Genomic DNA, 24,032 nt, shown 5'->3' with positions numbered 1-24,032 from the left:
GTACATGTTTTAGCCTAGGTTTGGTGTGTGTCGCATCTATACAGAAGGTTTTCGTTCCTGTCTGTCTGTCTTTTCCTCTCTGGCTAGGAATCAGCTTCCCACCTTCTCATTCAGAGCACTAAGATTCCCTTGTCATTAGCAATTCATTAGAGCTCAGCAGGGGATTTCGAACTTCATTATCATTTCTCGGATTCATATTTGCACTTGAGTGGTAAGAAATGCTAACAAGAATCCTCCCTGCTGAGCCTCCAGAGGCAGCAGGCAGGCTGGGAGAGGGGGTGCAGGTCTAACAAGACCCTCTCCTTTTTAGCTTCTGTCCAGGCGGTGCTTCCAGGTATGTCTGCTGCAATGTATTGCACTGTAGCATTTCTTTGCTGATTTTATGCCCCTGGATGTTTCCATGAAGCACACTGCAGATGGTTCAGTAAGTCGCTGCTGCATTTGTTGTCTAAGGTTGAAAGAAAGTGTTTGAGGTTACAACTATGAGTGGAATGTTTAAATATTGTATTTGAGGTCCAGAGGTGTACCCCAGACATGTGCAGTGGCACGTGGCCATGTCCTTTGCATGGAGCAGTGTACGAAAAGCATGTGAGGGATAGCTTTGCGTGCTGTACATACAGACCAACTGACTTGTAGTCCATGAGGTTGTTGATAATTGATTTTGGGAAGGACTTCCTTGTCTTCCTGAATTTCAGATGTCTGTTGTTGATTCTTATTCTCCTTGGCAGCATCTTCGGGAGCTTGAACCTCTTAAAAGAGAAGGAGCTCCATCTCAAGCATGGTTTTAAAAGGGGTAATGATCAGGAGCAGAGCTACTTGGGGTCTTAGGCTTATGTTTTGAATTTACAGTCTCAGCTGTAGGAAGACGTGACCTGTTTCATGGGATCACCTGGTGCCCAGTGCATAGTGCATTGATGGCGATTCATTGTGCTGTTGGTAAACAGTGCATAACTTTTAAGGAGGGTTATGTGTTCTCGTATCTAGGTGTCTGAGCGAGTTTAGATTGTGGTTGGGTGTTCATGACAATGCACGACTGTGAGCGTGGAGTTGACGCTGGAGCAGTCTGAATTTCTAATTATTCACAATAAAATTACTGTTGTTACTCATTTAGCTGACACTGCTAACAAGCCTTGGCAAAGCCATTAGGTCTGGCTTGTTTTAGACACAGGCTTGTTTTGTGTGATATGTTTTGATGTAGTAACAATGGAGAGGCTTCCACGTACTGGTCAAATAGCACCTTGTATGAAGCGCAGGATGTTAGGTGATATGTTTTAGGCCGTGCTCTTAATTACATAAATCACGCTTCTTTGAAAGGATTTCTAGTTATGTTTCTTTGGGAACATCACTTTATAGACCCCTACCTTCTTCATCCCACTTAAGAGTGGCACACATACAGCATCTCCATCGAATAGGCTTGTCAATTAAATCTTCAGTTTGTAGAGGCCACTCTAACCATCAGTAAATCTCTCTCTCTCCCTTCTTTCAAACAGTACAAACAAGTGGAGCAATACATGTCATTCCATAAGCTCCCTGCGGACATGCGCCAGCGTATCCACGACTACTATGAGCACCGGTACCAGGGCAAAATGTTTGATGAAGAGAGCATTCTGGGGGAGCTGAGTGAGCCACTTCGAGAGGTAAGGAATCCATGCTCACTTTTCCATAACCAGCTCGTGAAGGTTAAGTTAGCTACTCTGAGGTAAGGAATCCATGCACACCCGTCCTAACAAAAGCACTGTGAGATTGGGTCAGCCACTCTAAGAGGTAAGGGATGCATGCACATTGGTCCTTACACAAGCACGAGAAAACTGACGAAGCCAGTCAGAGAGGTAAATAATGCATACACACCTCTATTCATGCCCACTCGGGAATGTTGAATGAGCCACTTCAAGGTGTAAAGAATGTCTAGATTACTTACCGTTAATGTACCCTTCTTTTGTAGTCTTTCTTGTCTTGGTCATAACAACATGCGATGGACTCACCTCTCATGCAGAATGATCCCGCAGCCAAACAAAAGAAATGCTGAAAAGCAAACCCCTCCAGTCAAATCTGTGTCATAATGGATCCGAATCCTCCTGAACATATCCAGCTTCTTAAATGGCAGGGCATATTAAGGGAGCGATGGGCAGGATGTATGATTTGGGCGAGGAAGAGTAAGACTAAGAATAATGAAGATTACTGGTAAGTAATCCAGACATTACCTCCACATCCTACTTCCTTGTCACCGTCTTCACAAAATGCGGTATATGAACGTCATAACCGTCAATCGATGAAAACATAACTAGGAATACACGGCCAATAGTGGCACCACCGATAGCAACACCCTCAACGTCAGCACAGTCGTCGACAGCATCAACAACGGCGTTGCCACTGTCGACCCCTAAGTTCACAACTCACATAGTCGATGATAAATATCACCAAAATAAAAAAAACAGCTTTAAGTTCTCACCTTTGCCACCAAAAGCCATATGTATCAAGCACTAATGCGCTTGCCACCGCCGAAATTCGCAGAATTTCGGCGTTTGCGAACGCATTAGTGCTAAATGGTATGTATCAAAGGAATCTGAGTGCAAAATAAGGAATCGCAAAATTTGCAATTCCTTATTTTGCGATTGCATTTACGGAATCGCACATTTTGTGATTCCTTAAATGCAACGTAAGAAGCATAAAAAATGTAAATTGGCCCTAAGGAATCGCAAATTACCACCAACTTCAAGTTGGTGGTAATTTGCGAATTCCTTAAGAAATGCACTTTTTTGCATTTTTCAAAGTGCAATGTGAAGCACATACATGCCCTTAGGGCATGTATGTGCGCCACATGTGCACCCATGCTTATTTCAGGGGTGCAACAGGGTGTCCTTTGGACACCCTTGCACCCTTGAAATTATTCTCAATACGGATTCTCAAATTGCGAATCGCAAATTGAGAATAACTTCCTATTCTTTCCTATGGGCCTCCTGGCCTATAGAAATGAATGGGAAAGTATTCCTTAATTGCGATTGGCAATTTGCTAATCGCAATTAAGGAATACTAAGAAATCGCTAAAAAAGTGCGATTTTGTACATACATCCCTATTTGCGATTTTCAAATAGCGATTTCTAAAAAATTGCTATTTGAGAATCGCAAATCAGGTTGTTGATACATATGACCGTAAGTTACTTGTTGGACTTGGCAGAGTCGGACGATGACGGACCTTTTGGGGCAGCGCACAACCCATCAGAGCTCCAGGTAAAATACCAGGAGGAAGATGATGAAGATAAGGAAGAGCATTATTATCATCAATATTATGCCCCTCCATAGTGGCTTTATAAACATTAACAATACCATCCTCATCCTCAGCAAGACTATGATGAAGAGCAAATGCATTTATCACTAGTCCAGGATTTGCAAGCCGCGCAGCAATATTATAGAAGAAGATTTTCCTGACCCTGCACAGGGGCAGCCAGTAGCACCATCTCAACCGGCTCCTCTTGCTACGCCATATTTCTCCGTCTATAGCGCCCAGAATGACACCTGCCTCGAACATAGCGGTGCCACCAAGAGAGGATGAAAGGGAGGAAGGGGAAATCCCTGAAGCCCAACTTCCATGAGGTGGGATGACTATCTTGTCCCTACTCCATCGCCTTCACCACCACACCCTTCGGACTCTCTCTCAGAAGATATTGTGTTTTTTTACAGCCTGACGAACTGGGCTGTAACATAATTTCACCTCCCAACTTCTGTTATGGAGTCCAATTGTTTTCTTTATGATTTGAAGGAGCAAGCCAAGAAGTCTGTGGGGCCATCCCCATCATTGACAATATCTGGAAGGAGGGGATGAAGATAATGAAGAACCTGGCTACAGTAGCGGCAGTGCCACCTCGCTTATACAAAAAGTACAAGGCTACAGAGCATTTCCCCGTTTTCCTCATAGGTCATCCCAAACCTGACTCTATGATCTCACAAGCAGTGCAAAGACGCTCCAAAATCCTTCTGCTCCGATCTCCGTGCTACCAAAGAAGGCAGGATAACTAGGGAAGAGATTCTCCTTCATTGCTGACACGCGCTGAGAGGCAACACTTCGCCGTACCTCCTGGTATTTTTAAAAAACAATGATTGCTATAATTTGAATCGCCGAGTACTGCAGCAATCACTTCTGCCTTACTTTTAAAAAAGGGAATATCCCCCACTTACCTGCACTCCTGCACCCGCGGACACCCGGCTCCCCGCGCCTCCCCGGTCCACCACGGGATTCTCCCGATTGATGTGGAGGGAGGAGCGGAATTGGACAACAAGACCGGGTTAGAGGGGAGGAGGGTGCTACGCCATTGGATACAGCAAAACTGCATAAATAACAGAAGCTAGCTCACTCGCGCTGCTGACACGCGCTGAGAGGCAACACTTCGCCGCACCTCCTGGTATTTTTAAAAAACAATTATTGCTATAATTTGAACCGCCGAGTACTGCAGCAATCACTTCTGCCTTACTTTAAAAAAAAAAGGAATATCCCCCACTTACCCGCACTCCTGCACCCGCGGACACCCGGCTCCCCGCGCCTCGCCGGTCCACCACGGGATTCTCCCGATTGATGTGGAGGGAGGAGCGGAATTGGACAACACTACCGGGTTAGAAGGGAGGAGGGCGCTACGCCATTGGATACAGCAAAACTGCATAAATAACAGAAGCTAGCTCACTCGCGCTGCTGACACACGCTGAGAGGCAACACTTCGCCGCACCTCCTGGTATTTTTAAAAAACAATTATTGCTATAATTTGAACCGCCGAGTACTGCAGCAATCACTTCTGCCTTACTTTAAAAAAAAGGGAATATCCCCCACTTACCCGCACTCCTGCACCCGCGGACTCCCGGCTCCCCGCGCCTCCCCGGTCCACCACGGGATTCTCCCGATTGATGTGGAGGGAGGAGCGGAATTGGACAACACTACCGGGTTAGAGGGGAGGAGGGCGCTACGCCATTGGATGACCACCCCTACCACACTTATTTAACCGGATGCTCTTCACCACGCGCAGTGGACGCTCGCAGCGGGCGCACTGGCGGCGCGCCAAAGGCAAGCCCGTCTGCGCCCGTCCGCGACCGACCGGGACCAGGGGCCATAACCCCTGCTTGTCCGCCACCCAACCCCAAGAAGTACAGCCAGAACCTACTCCGCAAGCTAAGAGTAGAGACCCCCGCATCCTGTCACTCTTCCTGGGACCCTGCGGTCAAACATACCAGGTGTTCACTCTGCGGTTTTCAATTCTTTCCCTCCTCCCCTCCCAAGAAGGTACAACACAACATGTACCTCCTAAACTGCAGGTCCCTCCCCAAACACTCCTTAGAAATCTCCTTCCTACTAGAAGATCTAAAACCTGATGCCCTGTTCTTAACGGAGACCTGGATGCACACGGACTCAGAACCTGACATCATTCGTGCTCTCCCCCAAGGCTTTCAAATCCTTCGTAGCGACCGTAACAACGGTAGGGTGGAGGCCTAGCAATCATTTATAAGGATTGCTATGGATGTCATAGCATCCCCTCTTCCATACCAGACTGTGAAAGCCTCCCCTTCATTTTAGACTTCTCTCCCACCAGTACTTTCTCGGGGGTACTCCTATACCGCCCACCTGGATACCCAGGACAATTCTCCAACACCCTCCCACCCAACATAGCCAAGCTAGCACTCAGCCCATCCAATTTCACCTTGTTAGGGGATCTCAATATACATTTTGACGACCCTACAGACCATATTGCCACGGAACTCACATCTAGCCTGTCAGCTCTCCAGCTTAACCAGCTAGTATCCAAACCAACTCACATCAAAGGTCATCTCCTTGACTCAATCTTTAGTAATAGCACAGATCTCCAAATCGGGAACCCCCAGCCCCTCCCCTGGACTGACCATTTCCTCATCCCTCTGTCATGGCTCACCCATGAGTATCAGTCCCCCCAACTTCCAGAGACACGCAAGTGCCGCAACTGGACAAAACTCTCCATACCCAAATGGGTGGCAAACCTGGAAAACAGTAAGCCACCCAGCAACCCCAATCCCATTCTGGCTAATCAGAACTTCAACGAATGGATTTCTGATTCACTGGACTCTGTGCTTCCTCTCACATGCACTGAACCCAAACGTATTAATGCAACTGCCCCCTGGTACTCAGTGGAACTAAGGGAACTGAAACGGTCCTGTAAATAGAAGGAACGGAAGTGGCGCCTTGATTACTCCCCGTCCAAAAAATCAGATTATAGAGCAGCTATCAAAGCCTATAAAGAGAAAATCAAACGAGCGCAGGCTTCCTTTTATGAGGAGAAAATCACCATGGCCGCCTCAAAGCCCAAGGAAATCTACCGCATAGCAAAATCCATCCTGCAACTCCCAGAAAAACCCCGAGACCCATTGAATGCTAAAACTAGATGCAATGCCCTGGCCGACTTCTTTTATCAAAAAATTAAAACAATCTACACCTCTTTCCCCCACCAGGGGATTCAATCCCATTCATCCCCCAACCCAGTGCCCAAGCTCCAGCTGCACTCAACAATTTCCCGCCTCTGGACCCGGCCAAACTCGCAGCCATCATGCATCGAGTTAAATCCGGCTCCCCTAACGACCCCGCACCTCCCCGCACCCTCCTTCCAGTCACCAGCCACATTCTACCCCCCATTCTGGAACTACTGTACGCCTCGCTATCCACTGGCACTGTCCCACCTCCATGGAAACGAGCCATGGTCAGGGCTCTCCTTAAAAAACCCAACCTGGATCCGATCAACCCCGCCAACTACCGACCCATCTCTCTGCTCCCCTGGCTGGGTAAAATCCTAGAGAAGCACGCCAACACAGTGTTGACAGAGTTTCTTGAAACCAACAGTCTCCTAGATCCCACACAGACAGGCTTCCGCCCCCTACACGGGACAGAAACCGCCCTGCTCGCAGTGACGGAGGAGGCAAGGAGAATCTTGGACCAGGGAGGCTCGGTAGCCATCATTCTCCTCGACCTAAGTGCCGCCTTCGACACTGTGAGCCACGACATCCTACTACACCGACTCAGCAGCAAGGGAATATCAGGAACAGCACTCACCTGGCTTAGGTCCTTTCTCTCCGACCTTTCCTTCCAGGATTTTGAGGGTGATGTCATCTCCCCCAGCAAGCCCCTTGACTGTGGAGTGCCGCAGGGCTCTTCCCTGAGCCCTACGTTATTTAATCTTTACATGAGCCCCCTAGCTGAGATCGTCCGCCCCTTTGGAGTGAAGATAGTTACCTACGCGGACGACACCCAGCTAGTGGTGGCACTCAACCCCCTGCAATCCTCAACCAACGGTTTGAAAAACTGCCTGGAGGCAGTCGCTGAGCGGATGACATCCTCCTGTCTCAAAATGAATGGGGACAAGATGGAGCTTATGCTCCTCGGCAACCCCATCCACAACACCATCGACCCTTTATGGCCCACATGCCTCGGTCCTGCCCCACTACACAAGGATACGATCAAAAGCCTAGGCATCTGGCTTGACAAATCCCTCAACTTTAACTTCCACGCAACTAAGTTGTCAGCCATCTGCTTTGGGCTGCTAAGACTCCGACGAAAAAATTTCCCCCTGCTGCCTTTTCCGGACAGACAGATAATGGTCCAGGGCCTGATCTTATCTCGTCTGGACTTTGGAAACGCCCTCTACCTAGGGGCACCACAGGCAACCTTAAATAAGCTGCAGATCATCCAAAACTGTGCAGCAAGAACTCTCCTTCAAATCCCCCGCCGACTCCCAGTCAAACCCAGACTGAAGGACCTCCACTGGCTCACAGTGAGGAAAAGGGTCGAATTCAAGGCTATGTGTATCACCCACCAAGCCTACTGGAAGAATGGTGCCGCAATCAACCAGTCCCTGGTTACAGCCTATCACACCACCAGACAGCTCAGATCCAAATCTGCCTTCCGGGTCATAACACCAAGAGTCAAAAAAGCAAGAAGTGGAGGCCGCTCGTTCTCCCTCAACTCGGCCAAAAATTGGAACTCCCTTCCCATCCAACTCAGATCAGAACCCAAACTACTTACTTTTCGCAAACTGCTAAAAACCCTGCTTTTTAACAAACCAGAATAGCCCGAATGGCTGCTCATTAGGCCTGTTGTCCGCAGCGCTAGGACGCCCGAGGGTAGCTACCGCGCTTTATAAATATTCTTTTCATTTCATTTCATTTCTGCCAACACCGTACGAGCAGCCAACTTGCTAGTGATCCTGGCTCGCTATGACCGACAAATGTGATCCGATGTCAGCAGCCTAGTCGACTTGGTGCCAGAAAGGAATACAAAAAAGCAGAAGCAAGAAAGATCCTCCAGGAGAGTGAGCACACCTCCTCGGAGATTACAGATTGCACCCCGACAGTTACCTAGAGCAGTGGTCTTGAGATGCTAGGCATGGCTTAACGCTACGTCCTTTAGACTGGAAATCCAATCAAAGATCTGGGACATAGCCTATGAAGGAGGAACTTTGTTCAGAAAACATACATATGATGCATTGCTGGAAATAAAGATGGACACTGACATGGCTTAATCTCTATGCACCCTTCAGTTTAAAAAGCTGCCCTTTCGGGGGGCTATAGAAAAAGGTTTTTCTACCTAGAAAGGGGGTTTTCAATGATCTCAGTAATACCAACCCTTTCACTCACAATATAGACCCTCCTACCAACATCAGGCTTACCGTCAACAGTCACGGTCACAGTCACAGGTAAGAGCGGTGGGGCGTGGTGAGGTGGGGGTCGGGGAAGTTGATATACGATGGGATAAGTTAAATTAAATAAAAAACAACTTACCTTGCGCTCACCGCATCGCTGAATCGGCAATGTGGCGAGCGCAAGGTAAGTGGTTTTATTTAAAAAGAATGGTATTTAACTTAACGCCTCATCGACTTCCTCGACCTCCATCCTGCCCCGCCCACCGCTCTTACGTGTGCCGGCCGCCACAGATCATCAACCACCCTCGGCAGCCTATAACAAATGTGGCCCACACGAGAAGAAACCCCTCCAGGGTCGAGATGCAGGTCGTAAACAGTGACCTAGACCAGGTACCATCTTCATCCACTCTTTTCCTTCATGTGGGTGTGAATATTTCCAACTACCTACCTCAATGAGAAGAGATAACGTCTGACAAATGGGAATACGATTTAGTAAACTACGGACATACCCTGGAGTTTGTGCAGAGACCACCAGACAATCCTCCAAAGAGGGCACAACAAACCTCGTCTTCACTTGTTGAGGAAAGAAGCCCTAATAATGCTGGCCACGGGTACAATAGAAAAGGTCCCTTGTTCTCAGAAGGGCATAGGATACTACTATTGGTTTTTCCTTGTACGAAATAAAACGGGGAATAGAGACCCATCCTAGACCTCAGGGAATACAACAAATACCTATGCAGAGAATTTCGATATGATTACTTCCTCTAACATTCTGCAACTGCTAAACAACAGGGATTACATGACATCTTTAGATATGCGAGATGCTTATTTCCATATTCACATACTTCTCAAGCATTGCAAATATCTCCAGTTCACCGTAGCCGGCACCCATTACCAATTCAGAGTCCTCTTATTCGACCTCAAGGCAGGTCCTTGGATATTCACCAAATGTTTCACCCATGTAGCATCCACACTCAGAAAACAAGGTCATCAGGTATTCCCCTAATTAGGCGACTGGCTGCAAAGGCCCCAACACTGCAGCAAGCTGCCAAAGCTACAAAGGCTTGCCTCTCACTGTTTCACAGACTGGGTCTTACAGTGAATTATCCAAAATCCTCGACTAGCCCAAGTCCAACTATAATATTTTTGGGGAGTCAACCTGGATACAATCAAAAACAAAGCTTATCTATCGCAAGACAGGCAGCGAAGGTTGGAAAACTTAGCTCTAAAGATTTCCAAAAGAAAGTCAGTTTCAGTGCAGCTGTACAAGTTGGTACTGGGCATGATCTCTTTCACAATAAACCAGGTCGCCCTGGCATGACTGAAGATGATGTATGTACAACAAGAGAGGAAGGGAACGCTTGGCTACTCTCCTACCCCAAAATTCATAACCATTAACAACAAAAGAGAGCCTACAAATTGTGAATTGTTAAACGACAGTTTGTCTCAGATGAGGAAACAACAACACAGTGAAAAAATTAATTATTTTAATTTAAATGGTCAAAAAACAAGGGCCTAAGTGAGAAGAAAAAGATTATTCTCTAAAAGAACCCTCACTCACCCTAGTGGTGACATGCTTCATCATAGGGTTCAGTCACAGATGGGGCCGACTAACCCCACCTGTGTGCTTCAACGCCTGCAAGTGCAGCGGAGCAGGTATGTGAAAAAGAAGTGGTGTAAGTGATCAGTGATGGAAAGATGTGTTAAAAGATCACAGCTGTGCCTCAACAAACTTTATTAAAGGCCAGTTGTTCACAATAAAAACAGTGAAGTTACTGGGATATATATTCAAATTCCAGTGACTTAATATGGGTGGTCAACATGTTTCTGCTGGTTAACGTCATTTTGACTCAGCTTTCATCAGGACCGAAACAACAAAAACGTCCGGGGGTCAACACACACTAAGGCGTGCCCACACCCTTAGGACTCCAGAGAAAAGACAAAAAAAGGGGGTTTATACTCTCCTCTTTTAGACTCACGGTTTTACCCGTCTTCAATGTACCTGCTAATCGTCAGGATGTATTCTGTAAAATGATCAGAAAACAAAACATATATATTATATATGTCCCTTACAGTTAAATGACCAGCTGAGTAAATCTAATTCCAGTTACTCTATTTTTAGCACATTGATGTAATTTAACATATAATGACGCTATTTTGGCATAAGTACACGCTAATCAGAATATACATAATGCCACCACTCCCATGGAGACATTGATCCTATTGAATCGAAGTTCATGATTAAAATACCAGCTATTCACAACATACAAATCTAGTCCTCAGCGTTAACTTTGGAAACCACTGAGGCTAAATCCCAGACAAATGAAAAATGGAAAATCGGACATTTAGTCAATAAAAAACACTTACAGTGCTTGTAAATTCAGCATGCCTCATGGACTCGCAGTGTTAGGCATATTTTCACTCCTAGCTCCGTCTGGTAAGGACCAAACGATATCATCCCTTGATGCACTGCAGTGCATCAAGGGATACTTTCACCTCTATAGTGGATAGCACGACTTTGGACTAGTTATGGGACGCCTAAGGTAAGAGGCGCCACTTTGATTGCACGCTTAATGTACAAGAGGAACATTCAAATTGAAGAAACTTCAGCCATACAGAATAGAAGCAGTGCGCTCAGAGCCGCTTTCAGTTACAGTTGAGGACCAAACGATACACATTAGTAAGTGCGAGTGATTCTCGCTACGAGTCCAAAGTATGTACTTTGAGGACCGCCCCATCGTGAAGCGGGGTACATCCTCACAGAAACCTCGCGCATACACTTACTGTGTGCCGGGAGACTCGCCGCCTGGAACCTGGTATGTTCACCACTGCAGCCCGGATCTTACCAACCGCATTTCCTTAGCGGTTTTTAAAGGTCCGTATTCCGACGTGTTCCGGCGTACTAGCGCGTCCTCTGTCACGTGACATTACGGTGTCACGCAGTCGCGGAACTAATACGTACAATGCTTTGTTGTTATCAACTGTTTTTTTTAAAAAGGAAGAAAATTAAATATACGTGTGGATATAGATCAACCGACCTAATCGCAATTTCGTTTGTCACTACGTTCACAAAGAAATATAAATACTTTTATTTTCTTACTTCTAGTCCAAGGTAGCGTGAGTACACTTCCGGTATATGCACATCTAAAGGCTAGACCGCTAACCCTTTCACAGTGGCAAAGTTAAATCCTAGTGATTCTTAAGAGATGTTTCGTACAAATTATGGTGTCACAAGGTTAATAACTTTACACGCTCGCAAAAAGTATGAAGGATTCAGATTCCGAAATTAAACAGATAATCATGTAAGGTATTCAATTTCATAGGATGCAAAATTATGATCATAGGGATTAGAGGGGTTATTTAAGTACACTACCCCACGGGATATCATCATTAAGTCCCACCTGGTGAGATGCCAAGCGATGAACCCATCTCTGCTCCTGTTCAAACAACCTTTGTTCATTGCCACCCAGTATATGTTCGATCACTGTCCAGTGGAAATTATCGGGGGAATGTTTATGATCCAAAAAATGAGTGGTCATCTTGGTGTTACTCTTCCCACACCGTATATTGCTCCTGTGTTCGCATATAAGTAGTTGGACCATTCTTTTTGTCATTCCCACGTATCTTAAACCACATGGGCAGGTTATTAGATAAACAACATTTGTTGTATTACAATTAGTGTGGCTTCTTTGTTCCCAGATTTTATTGGGTTCCAAGGTCAATGTTTTCGAACTGCTTGTGAAGGGGCAAACACTGCAACTACCGCAAGGATAATGACCCACTACAGATGGTAAGCCCCACAAATTCAGGTCGTTTCTAGTCAATTCTGGTGTTTTCCGGGGGCGTGTGTGGATCAACGCATCCTTGAGGCTTTTTGCTCTTTTATAAGAGAATAAAGGTTTGTCCCAGTTGCAAGTGTTGGATGTGAGAATCCTGCAGTGTTTGTTAATACTACAAGCCACCATATTCGAGGCTGTGTTAAATGTTGTTACACAAGTAAGGGGTACTTCACCATTCTCTACTGTAGGCTTATCTTCCAAAAGGGAATCCCGATTTTGATTTGGGCCCTTTTGTAGCTTTTTGACAGAAGATGTCTAGGGTACCCTCGAATTTGCATCTTCTCAGTAAGATCTTTGGCTTGTACCTTGTAATCTTGAATATCCAAACAGTTTCTCCAGATACGGAGGTACTGCCCGAATGGCAAATTCTCCCTCAATGGTTGGGGATGAAAACTCGTGTAGTGTAACAAGTTATTTTTATTGGTCGGTTTGTAATGGGTTCTGGTTTTTAACTCATTGGCAACCTTTGTGATCGTGACATCCAAAAACACTACCGTGGACTCATTGTGCTCATGTGTGAACTTAAGATTCGGGTCGCAGTTATTGACCCATGTGAAGAAAGAAACCAGTGATTCCTCATTTCCTCTCCAAATCAAAAGCACATCATCAATGTATCTTTTCCATAGAATGATGTTGTCACAAAACGGGTTGTTAGCGGGTGAAATGTATAACTTTTCAAAATTAAATACATACAAACCCGCCACACTGGGGGCAAAAGTACTGCCCATGGAAGTACCAGTGGCTTGTAAATATAACCGGTCTTCATATTGAAAGAAATTCCTTTTAAGGGCCAAAGAGGCACATTCAACCACAAAGGACTTTGATGTAATATAATCCCACAGGTTGATTTCTAATGTGTGGGCAATTACCTCGATGGTCGCATCTTGCGGAATGCAAGTATACAAGCTTTCGATATCTAGTGTAGCCAAAAAACATTGTCCATCAGGCAAAGTGACAGATTCCAACATAGCTAATAAGCTTTTGGTGTCCTTGATGTACGTACTAGTGGTTTCAACTATAGGTCTTAAGAAGAAATCACAGTACTTGCCCCTTCACAAGCAGTTCGAAAACATTGACCTTGGAACCCAATAAAATCTGGGAACAAAAAAGCCACACTAATTGTAATACAACAAATGTTGTTTATCTAATAACCTGCCCATGTGGTTTAAGATACGTGGGAATGACAAAAAGAATGGTCAAACTACGTATATGCGAACACAGGAGCAATATACGGTGTGGGAAGAGTAACACCAAGATGACCACTCATTTTTTGGATCATAAACATTCCCACGATAATTTCCACTGGACAGTGATCGAACATATACTGGGTGGCAATGAACAAAGGTTGTTTGAACAGGAGCAGAGATGGGTTCATCGCTTGGCATCTCACCAGGTGGGACTTAATGATGATATCCCGTGGGGTAGTGTACTTAAATAACCCCTCTAATCCCAATGATCATAATTTTGCATCCTATGAAATTGAATACCTTACATGATTATCTGTTTAATTTCGGAATCTGAATCCTTCATACTTTTTGCGAGTTTGTAAAGTTATTAACCTTGTGACACCATAATTTGTACCAAACATCTCTTAAGAATCACTAGGATTTAACTTTGCCACTGTGAAAGGGTTAACAGTCTAGCCTTTAGATGTGCATATACCGGAAGTGTACTCACGCTACCTTGGACTAGAAGTAAGAAAATAAAAGTATTTATATTTCTTTGTGAACGTAGTGACAAACGAAATTGCGATTAGGTCGGCTGATCTATATCCACATGTATATTTAATTTTCTTCCTTTTTTAAAAAAAACCAGTTGATAACAACAAAGCATTGTACGTATTAGTTCCGCGACTGCGTGACACCGTCATGATCACGTGACAGAGGACGCGCTAGTATGCCGGAACACGTCGGAATACGGACCTTTAAAAACTGCTAAGGAAATGCAGTTGGTAAGATCCGGGCTGCAGTGGCGAACATACCAGGTTCCAGGCGGCGAGTCTCCCGGCACACAGTAAGTGTATGCGCGAGGTTTCTGTGAGGATGTACCCCGCTTCATGATGGGGCGGTCCTCAAAGTACATACTTTGGACTCGTAGCGAGAATCACTCGCACTTACTAATGTGTATCGTTTGGTCCTTACCAGACGGAGCTAGGAGTGAAAATATGCCTAACACTGCGAGTCCATGAGGCATGCTGAATTTACAAGCACTGTAAGTGTTTTTTATTGACTAAATGTCCGCTTTTTCATTTTTCATTTGTCTGGGATTTAGCCTCAGTGGTTTCCAAAGTTAACGCTGAGGACTAGATTTGTATGTTGTGAATAGCTGGTATTTTAATCATGAACTTCGATTCAATAGGATCAATGTCTCCATGGGAGTGGTGGCATTATGTATATTCTGATTAGCGTGTACTTGTGCCAAAATAGCGTCATTATATGTTAAATTACATCAATGTGCTAAAAATAGAGTAACTGGAATAAGATTTACTCAGCTGGTCATTTAACTGTAAGGGACATATGTAATATATATGTTTTGTTTTCTGATCATTTTACAGAATACATCCTGACAATTAGCAGGAACATTGAAGACGGGTAAAACCGTGAGTCTAAAAGAGGAAAGTATAAACCCCCTTTTTTTGTCTTTTCTCTGGAGTCCTAACGGTGTGGGCACGCCTTAGTGTGTGTGGACCCCCGTAGGACATTTTTGTTGTTTCGGTCCTGATGAAAGCTGAGTCAAAATGACGTTAACCAGCAGAAACATGTTGACCACCCATATTAAGTCACTGGAATTTGAATATATATCCCAGTAACTTCACTGTTTTTATTGTGAACAACTGGCCTTTAATAAAGTTTGTTGAGGCACAGCTGTGATCTTTTAACACATCTTTCCATCACTGATCACTTACACCACTTCTTTTTCACATACCTGCTCCGCTGCACTTGCAGGCGTTGAAGCACACAGGTGGGGTTAGTCGGCCCCATCTGTGACTGAACCCTATGATGAAGCATGTCACCACTAGGGTGAGTGAGGGTTCTTTTAGAGAATAATCTTTTTCTTCTCACTTAGGCCCTTGTTTTTTGCCTGTGAACAAGGACAGCAATGTCTGAAACGCGTAAGGCTTCAGAGACTTTGAATTTGGTGTGTGTGATCCTGTTTGCACTGTGGTCTTCAAATCAAGGTGTTAATCCTCATGAGTGGCGTCTCCACATTGGGCAACCTTTTTGATATATATATATACTGCTCCAAACTTCCTCCCCGGTCAAGGGAAAGAATGGTCGCACTCTCTGGGTCAGTTGTATATAGTATATATATATATTATATGTAATTATATGTGTTAGACTGGTATCCACCATCGTCAAGGGTACTTCTATGACTACACACCTACAAAAACTGCTTGCTATTCTGATTCAAGCATGTGAATCTACGAAAGATCTAGTACTGGAGAAGAAAATAAGTTACTTACCTGTAACTGCAGTTCTACCGTATTGGTCAGGCCGGGGCGTAGTTCGCTGAGTTTTGCTACGCGGAACTCTGCAAAGTTACAAAATAACTCCACGAAGTTCCGCGAGTGGCTGAGTGCAGTGCGAACTGCAGTTTGTGCTGGTATTCCTGCCACTCGGGTAGAAATTCTACCCGGGAGGCAGCTCGTGCTCGCGAACTTACTGTTCGCAATCGCAAACTTACTGTTCACGATCGCAAGCGGGGAAAAAACTCTGCTGCACATCGCAAAGCTTTTTGGACATATTAGTGACCAGAAACCAGTGCCAAAATTGTAGCAATATGTTGGTGACAACACAAGCTACTGTTGTATTCGTTGCCAGTGTCAAGCTGGAACCTGCATTTTGAAGCTACAAAAAGTTTTTGATCGAATACTGAGAGGCCCAGGCACAGACCATTAAAATAATCCAAATACCACGGAGGATACAACAATTCAGTGGTGGCTACTAACAGAAACAATAAAACCTTAGGCAGGGGCCCGTGCTGATGGAAGCGGTATACGCAAACTAGTCTTATTCGGTCATCCAACTCAATTCCAAGTTTCTGTACCCATCTAACCGGTGTGTACGCAAAAACCTATGTCATCTGAGCAGTATTCAGGGATGTGAAGATGGTGGCTCCTTCAGCAGGTCATATTATACTATCAAATTGAGAAAGTGTGTTTGCATCCAAGGATGAATTGCTGAAAGACATGGATATGGTCTAGAGGATGCTAAGGAAGTTCTGTCATGAATTCGACACAGTGTCTGTATGTAGTTATTAGACATAAAAAGTGGTGTCCAAAATCTCTGCTTAGTTTAGTGATTGAATAGAGTATGCCTGACTTATCTGTAGGCGCAAAAGTAGTGCATCGATGGGGTGTGTCTGAAAACAGATGCAACTCCAACAATGTGTCCTTTCACATGGGGCAAGCCCCATGTGAAAGGGCCTGCGTCCATCTTATGCCTGCTATGAGGCAGGCATAAGATTTTGACGCAGTGGCTACCTAGAAGTGTTGCAGCGAAATCTCATAGATTTTACTGCAATACTTCTGCAAGCCTTTTCTGCGGTGGAACGCCTACTCTGCATACATTATACCTGACGCAGGTATAATGTAGAGCAGGTCTTTAGAAAGTGACACTTCTGCTTAGATGCATCACTTTGTAATTATGGCGCAATATGGCGCATTTTTAATCTGCCACAGCATTACTAAAACTGACGCAACAGCGGCACAAAGGGCTCATAATATAAACCCCTCAATTTGTTTCCAATATCTTAGTCCTCAAATGAAAGGTGAAAGAAATCCAGTGCTATTTCAGTCCAAAAGTTGTTATCGGGCAAGATTCGATCATTCTTAAAATGGAATTATGAGAACACATTATGCCTGAAAAGACGCTACAAGCACAGGAAAACCACACAATAGTAGTTTTTGTTGGCTATGGCATCCCGATTAGTCATATGGAAAAAGATCTTGAGCAGTGAACTGTCCAGAATAATGGGACTGAAGCCAAGACCTTGATACTTTGAGTAAAACAAAAGAGGAGCTCTGTGGTGTGACCAACTGCTGAATGGGGACAGAAGTTGCCCATCTAAGGCAAAACACAGGCTAAATCTAGGGGTGTGCAAAGTTTTAATTATGCAAGCGAGGCTCACTCACATCATGATTATTTTCCTATCTGAAATTCACGGTTTCTTGCTTTTTTACTTTGTCTATGCTCTAGTGCAGTTTTTGCCTAGCAGCCTGCCAATATTTCCTTACGGAGGCTACTTATTGCTGAAAAGACACATGCAGTTTTCTCAAGTTAATTTAAAAACCGTTAATTTAAAAACCACTTTCCTTGTGAGTTTGAAACTGGATGGATGTCAGTTATCTTAGTTTTCTCAAAACACCTGAAAAAGGTTGTGAGTCTACATTTTGTATGCGAAAACCCAATTTCAAGAAACTTTCACAGGATTTGGGTTACAATCAAAGTATTCAGGACAATTACAGGAAGTTCACAGAAAAACTTTGCAATTTTGCGTGCTTAATGAGCCCACCAAAGCTTTGTTTGCAGGGCAAGAAGCAAGTTCTCCTCAGCTGTTAACATTGCCCAGCAGTACCCGAGTTGAGATGAACAAAATAATCACAGCTACTTGCAGGGCAGAACATCACCCTAACATGTCCCGAAGCAGCAATACCAAAAAAGATATCGAGTATCTCCGCAAAATAAGAAACAAATATTGGAACAACCAATAGGTCTCGATTAATGTTCCAGCTTACGCTTATACTGAGTATGCACAAACTACTTGTGCGCTTGCCTTTTGCTGCGCATTCTCTGTGCTCTGTTTTTACTCCCCCGCTGCTGCTGTTTATTTCTCAAGGCTGTGGCAGGCAGCTTAGGAGTTGGAAAGACTTCCCTATGTAGGTCTGGTATGTAGAGTCCCAGGCTCGTGGCCAGAGTGGGAGCCTCACTGTTTCCTAGTCGTCAGTTTCACAATCGCCATTTTGCTCTGCGTTAATCTGCATTTTATTGTTTTACTTGTTGTTGAAAAGTCCAGTCATGACACCGTAACCAGTAAACAGACCACACGAGTCCAAATGGATGAATAAAGGCGTGATGATGAGATGAACATCTGTTGTGGATCCTCGAGCACGTCATAACCTCTGTTGTTGTCTAAAGAGAAGGGACGGAGTCCATGTGGGAGGGGTATGAATGATGCATTGCTTCCTATATCACTTCTAAACTAAGGACTTCCAGGTGATGGGGGCGGTGTGGAACTAGAATGTGGTATTCAGAATATCGTCTTTCATAAATGTCACTCCCTAAAAATATTGCTCAAGAAGAAAATTCACACCTAATGTGATGATATTTTGGAAGCAATATTTATGTTATACAGTATTTCTATATGAAACTTTCTGACAAATAACTCGTAGAAGAACTTTACCAAACATCTGTATACTAAACACATTGGCCCATCTAGGGCCTCATTTACTATATTCTGACACACAGCAGTGTAGCAAGACTTCCTTCTAAGCTGCCCTGCTTCAAAATAAAAGGGCAGGAATGCGCTGTATCTGCAAGATACAGCGCATTCCTGTCCTGCCCTGCACCGGCGCACAAACAGCAGCTGTGGGTCGATGCAGACACCCTTGCGTCATGGTGCAAGGATGCCTGTGATTGTGTAGGAAGGACCCCTTCCTGCACAAAAACAGTAATTGATGTCATTGTCCTTTTTCTATGTGTACTGTGGAATGCAGCACACATAAAGAGGAGAAAAGTAGGAGAAATAAAAGTATTTCTCCTTGTTTAACGCATTACCAGATTTATAAAATGTTGTAGATCTGGGAATATGTCAGGTTCCAAGAATGTTGCATGGGAACACCCACAGCAACACCCATGGAACTCCCCTTTCACACAGAGTAATGTATGATTGGGCCCATATTTACAAGGCCATGAAAAGTTACTCAGGGCAACTTTGCGTGGCCTTGTTAATAAGGGCAAGCCCATTGTGTTGCTGGTGCATCAATTAAAGTGACGCACCGGCGGCGCAACAGGCCTGTAAATGAGGCCCACAATGTATAACTGAAAAGTTCCCACTACCAACTTTAACCCTGTGATTGGTCTAAACAGTGTTTAAAGAATGAGTGACACACTCTTCTTCTTGTGCTGAATAAATCCATTCTCTATGTATGCTCACAAAGCCACCCCTCTGCTCCAATACATTTAGGGGGGAGCCCTTCATCATAGGACTCATTTTTACATTTCTTACCTCTTCAGTTGCTTCTAAAAGGCAACCTTCCATGTCTCAGCTAGAATGGCTTTTTTTGCTTCATTTAATTTATTCAAGGGATTAAAACATACACATAATCTCAAAGGCACTCCTGTGTCACTTTGCATTATGGGGTGAACCTTCATCAGAGGCCTAGGGCATCATTAGGATGGCGGGCGGACTTGGTCTGCCCGCCATCCTTTCGTAGAAAGGGACCGCCCGCCATTGGTGCGGGGGTCCCGTGGGTGACATTAGGATGCGCCCGCCACACTGGCGGGTGCATCCTGCATTGTTAACATTGCGGCGGGCGGTGCTCTCAACACCGCCCGCAGCAATGCCAAAAAGGCATATCGTGCAGTTCCATGCACAACATGGCAGGCACCTTGTGGTGCCTGCCATGTTGTGCATGGAACTGCAGGGGAGTACCATAGGTGCCCCCCATGTGCACTCCCCACCCGCACGAACACCCTGGGGGCCCACAACGGGCCCCCAGAGACAAAACCGCGTGCTTTTTCACGGCAGAGTCTCCGCCATGGAAAGGCATTTCCCCGCGATGATGCTAATATGCCATATTCCCTGCCTTGTCCGCCCGGTAGGCAATCTGGCGGATTGTCTACCGGCAGAAAAACAGCGGACTGTGTTCCTGTCCGCCGGGGTTCCCCCCGCCATCGTAATGTGGCAGGCGGGGGAAATTCATGCGGGCGGAAGATTTTGGCGATCTGCCCGCTATCCTAATGACCCCCCTAGTGTTTATATTTCTTGGTTCTGTTGCAACAGTATAAATCCTTCAAAAACCAATAGCATTTTTAAAGTGGTGTCAGTACATTGTAGAACGTATTGAGGTCCCTTGGCAGCAGTGAGAAAAGTCAAAGCAAAGTCAACAGTCGCAGGGCTGTAAAATAAACTTCACTTGATGTAGAAGGTTCACTGAAATTGGAATGTAAGTACAGAACTTTATCACGACATGCCTTAATTTACAATGGCTTTTTCATGTGTCGGACTCTGTTCTGGGGGCCACAGAGCAGAAAAGGTTCTACATGGCCTCAACAGTGATAGTTGTGTAAGCCCGGTAGCCCTGGGGGTCATGTCTATCCTATTAGTGGTCTGCAAACAGGGCTAAGTAGACCCTTTCGCACTTGAATCTTGAGGTAGGAAGGATAAGCAGTCAAAGGCTTCCTGGACGGTAGCTAGTGGGGCACGGGGAACAAGAGCTCATCAGCCAACAGTCAAACAACAGACGCAATAATGTACTGTCCAGCCAAGGACTTATCTTTTAATTAGTACTTTCATCATACAGAAAAACAAAATGCTACACACTCTAAAGCTGGTTCAGGTACATAGTTGCAATCTCATAACAAGGCCTAGTGCAGGTGTCTTCAGTCAGTCAATGTCGTGTTAACTCTTCATTTTAATTTTCTCCCCTATCAAAGTATCACATTTACGAATAACAACCATCTTGCTCCTAGTGGTGAGTAGACTCAGTGCCATATTTTAACTGAAAAATACCGTCATTTTCTTTTAAATGGGAAACATTTTAAGTGAAGAAAAATGTTTTTATGAAACATTGTTTTACTGTTTTTCTCTACTTTAAATTAAGCCGATTAAGTTCTAATGTTTTATGAAGCAAGTTTCTTCACTTTAAATTCCTCACGTTTAAACAATTGACTGTGTTTTCCTGTAATAAATATGGCAACATGTCTACAGGCCACCTGGCATAATATTTGTTGTACATGTAACGGTGCCACATATGATTAAAGGTATGTCCTATGACACAGGCTCTCAGTCACCCATACACGTGTATCCCATTCATTCACATACATATTCATACATCCCCACAGACCATGCACTAACTGATGCACATGACAGTCCTAATACTACCCCTAGTCACAATATTTTGTTCAAACCATTGTATCGGGCTCCATGGACATTAGGTTTAAAGTCATTGAAGCTGAGCAAAGGAGTGTCTGGTAACCATGTGTGAGTTACATAGCCGTCAGTAGCTAATGACGATTTTCACTGATCAAAGGGAATTCTCATTACAGAAAAAAGGTTGGAGATCCCTGGTCTAGTGGAAGTTGAAACCCTCTATGGTGCCGGCTTCTCTTCTCCCACAGCTTCAGCCAAGCCCTCGCCACCGTACCTCGCTTCAACAAGACCACCATGGGAGGCAGATCCTTTTCATACCTGGCTGCTAAAACATGGAACTCACTCCCCGCTTACCTTCGCCTTACCCAGAACCACCTAGCATTCAGAAAGCAACTTAAAACGTGGATATTTGACAAGTAATCCTCCTCCCCTTCCTAAGCGCCTTGAAACCCTCTGGGTATGTAGCGCGCTATATAAATTCTTTGACTTGACTTGACTTGACTCTCTTTTGCTCTCAGCGAAATTCCTCCTGCCTGGGATAACTTGGACATAGATGTAGAGTAGGCAAATGCTCAAATCAGACCAATTACCCCCGCCCCCCAATCGTTTCTCATAGGTCAATGCAGTAGTCTGTAGGCCCAACAAGTTTGTATTGGAAAAGGTTCACGTTCTACCAGAAATGTACTCCTGGCTCGTATTAGGAACAGCTTCTCAGTTAGTCAGAACACAGTCCCACATCACTCGCTCAAACAGCATGTTGAATCAGCACTGTGTGCCAGGGCAGTCGGTGACTTCGCACTGTCAGGCTTCCAATTCAGTGATGTGAGACCACAGCCTCGCTGGACCACTAGGATTGAAAGAGCATTTGGCTGGCTCATCTAGAGTCGCAGCCTATAGGCCAATGTACGCTGTTATTCAGCAGTTGCAGACTCAGTCGCTGCAGATGGGCACTCATCTTTCATGGTCGCAGCCTCCAGGCTGATATAGGCTGGCACTCGTTTTAGGCAGCTGGGGTCTCCAGGCTGATGCAGCTGCCTTTGGACTCAGCAACAGATTTTCTCTACGCAGAACAGAGATAGTTTGTTGCACAACTTGTTTTGCAGCTGAGCAGAAACTGCATTGAGAGACCAAGGGACCCATTACGGGGAGAGGAGTTGGCCTAACGGCTAAGGCGCTCGACCTCGGACCTGGGGATCAGGGCAAATCACTTAATCTCCCCGTGCCTAAAATGAATGTGTGTCCTGATGTAACGTAACTGCTGCTATGTAAAGCGCTCTGATACCCGATTCGGTTCGGGTCTAGTTCGCGCTATATAAAACTCTGCATAAAAAAAAAAATACTGTTTGGGTGAATTTCTACATAGGCTTCAGAGTACACTCTAGAATAGTATGGTGCTAGGGTAAAACAAAGTCAGGATATCAGTTTCACTTGGAGTAGGGCACCCAGGAAAGAGGTATGCCTGTTCACTGTGCACAGATATTGCTGCTACAACAGCTTGTGTTCAGATGTACGAAATTTGAAGACAAGAGATGCAGCAAAGCGAGACACAAAATACTGAGGATGGACAACCATGGACAGGGGATGAGAGAGTTCTTTCAGAAGCTAAGAGGGAATAGTTGTGCAAAATTGCTGAAGCAATATTAGATGTGATATTTTAAATCAGAATAGCAGAAAGTATATACAAAAACTAGAAACACTGCAAACACAACCCCACAAAGAAGCAGATGCACTAACACAATATTCTAGTTTATGTGTACCAGGCATTGAGTTGAGATAAACGGATGTAGATGATCAAGGCCCTGGATTAACTCAGAGGTGAAAACAAGGCAAAAGAACAACAGTGGAAGCAAAAAAATATATCTCCATTTAAAATCCAGCATAGTTTTTTTTTTTTTTAAAAACAGAGTTTTATATCGCGCAAATTTGACCTGGTTTCGGGTTTCAGAGCGCTTTACATAGCAACAGTTGCGTTACATGAGGACACATTGATTTAAAAAAAATAATTTGTTGTGCCCGGGGAGATTAAGGGCCAGATGTAGGTGGCTAAATACCGGTCGGTAATGGGCGAAAATCGGTGAATTTCCTGTTAGCGACCGATATTTACCACTTCCTAATGAATGAGGCTGTAAATAAGGATTCGGTAATTTACCGATTCCTTCTTTTAAGGAATCGGTAAAATACCGATTCCTTATTTTAAGGAATCGGTAAATTACCGAATCCTTAAAACCTATGTAGGTAGCACTTAAGTGAGTGCATTTATGCTTTAAGGATTCGTTATTTACCACCAACTACAAGTTGGTGGTAAATACCGAATACCTTTAAAAAAGCAATTATTTGCTTTTTTCAAAGTGCCATGTGGCAGACATACATGCCCTTAGGGCATGTATGTGCGCCACATGTGCACACATGCACGATTCAGGGGTGCAACAGGTTGTCAATGTGACACCCTGCCACCCTTGAA

General features: G+C 44.7%; 1 protein-coding gene across 1 annotated transcript in view; it reads left to right on the top strand.

Annotated features, from left to right (window-relative positions):
• HCN4 (hyperpolarization activated cyclic nucleotide gated potassium channel 4) overlaps window positions 1-24,032 on the top strand; it is a 943,305-nt gene that overhangs the window by 876,443 nt on the left and 42,830 nt on the right. Inside the window, exon 5 of the mRNA XM_078685048.1 lies at window positions 1,491-1,637. Within this exon, the coding sequence (XP_078541174.1) occupies window positions 1,491-1,637 (147 nt within the window). The remainder of the gene's footprint in view (window positions 1-1,490; window positions 1,638-24,032) is intronic.

This window comes from Lissotriton helveticus, chromosome 3_2 (genome assembly GCF_964261635.1).
Source record: "Lissotriton helveticus chromosome 3_2, aLisHel1.1, whole genome shotgun sequence".
NCBI classification, from domain to species: Eukaryota; Metazoa; Chordata; class Amphibia; order Caudata; family Salamandridae; genus Lissotriton; species Lissotriton helveticus.
The sequence above is the reverse complement of the archived record's forward strand: the minus strand, read 5'-3'. Positions and strand labels throughout refer to the sequence as shown.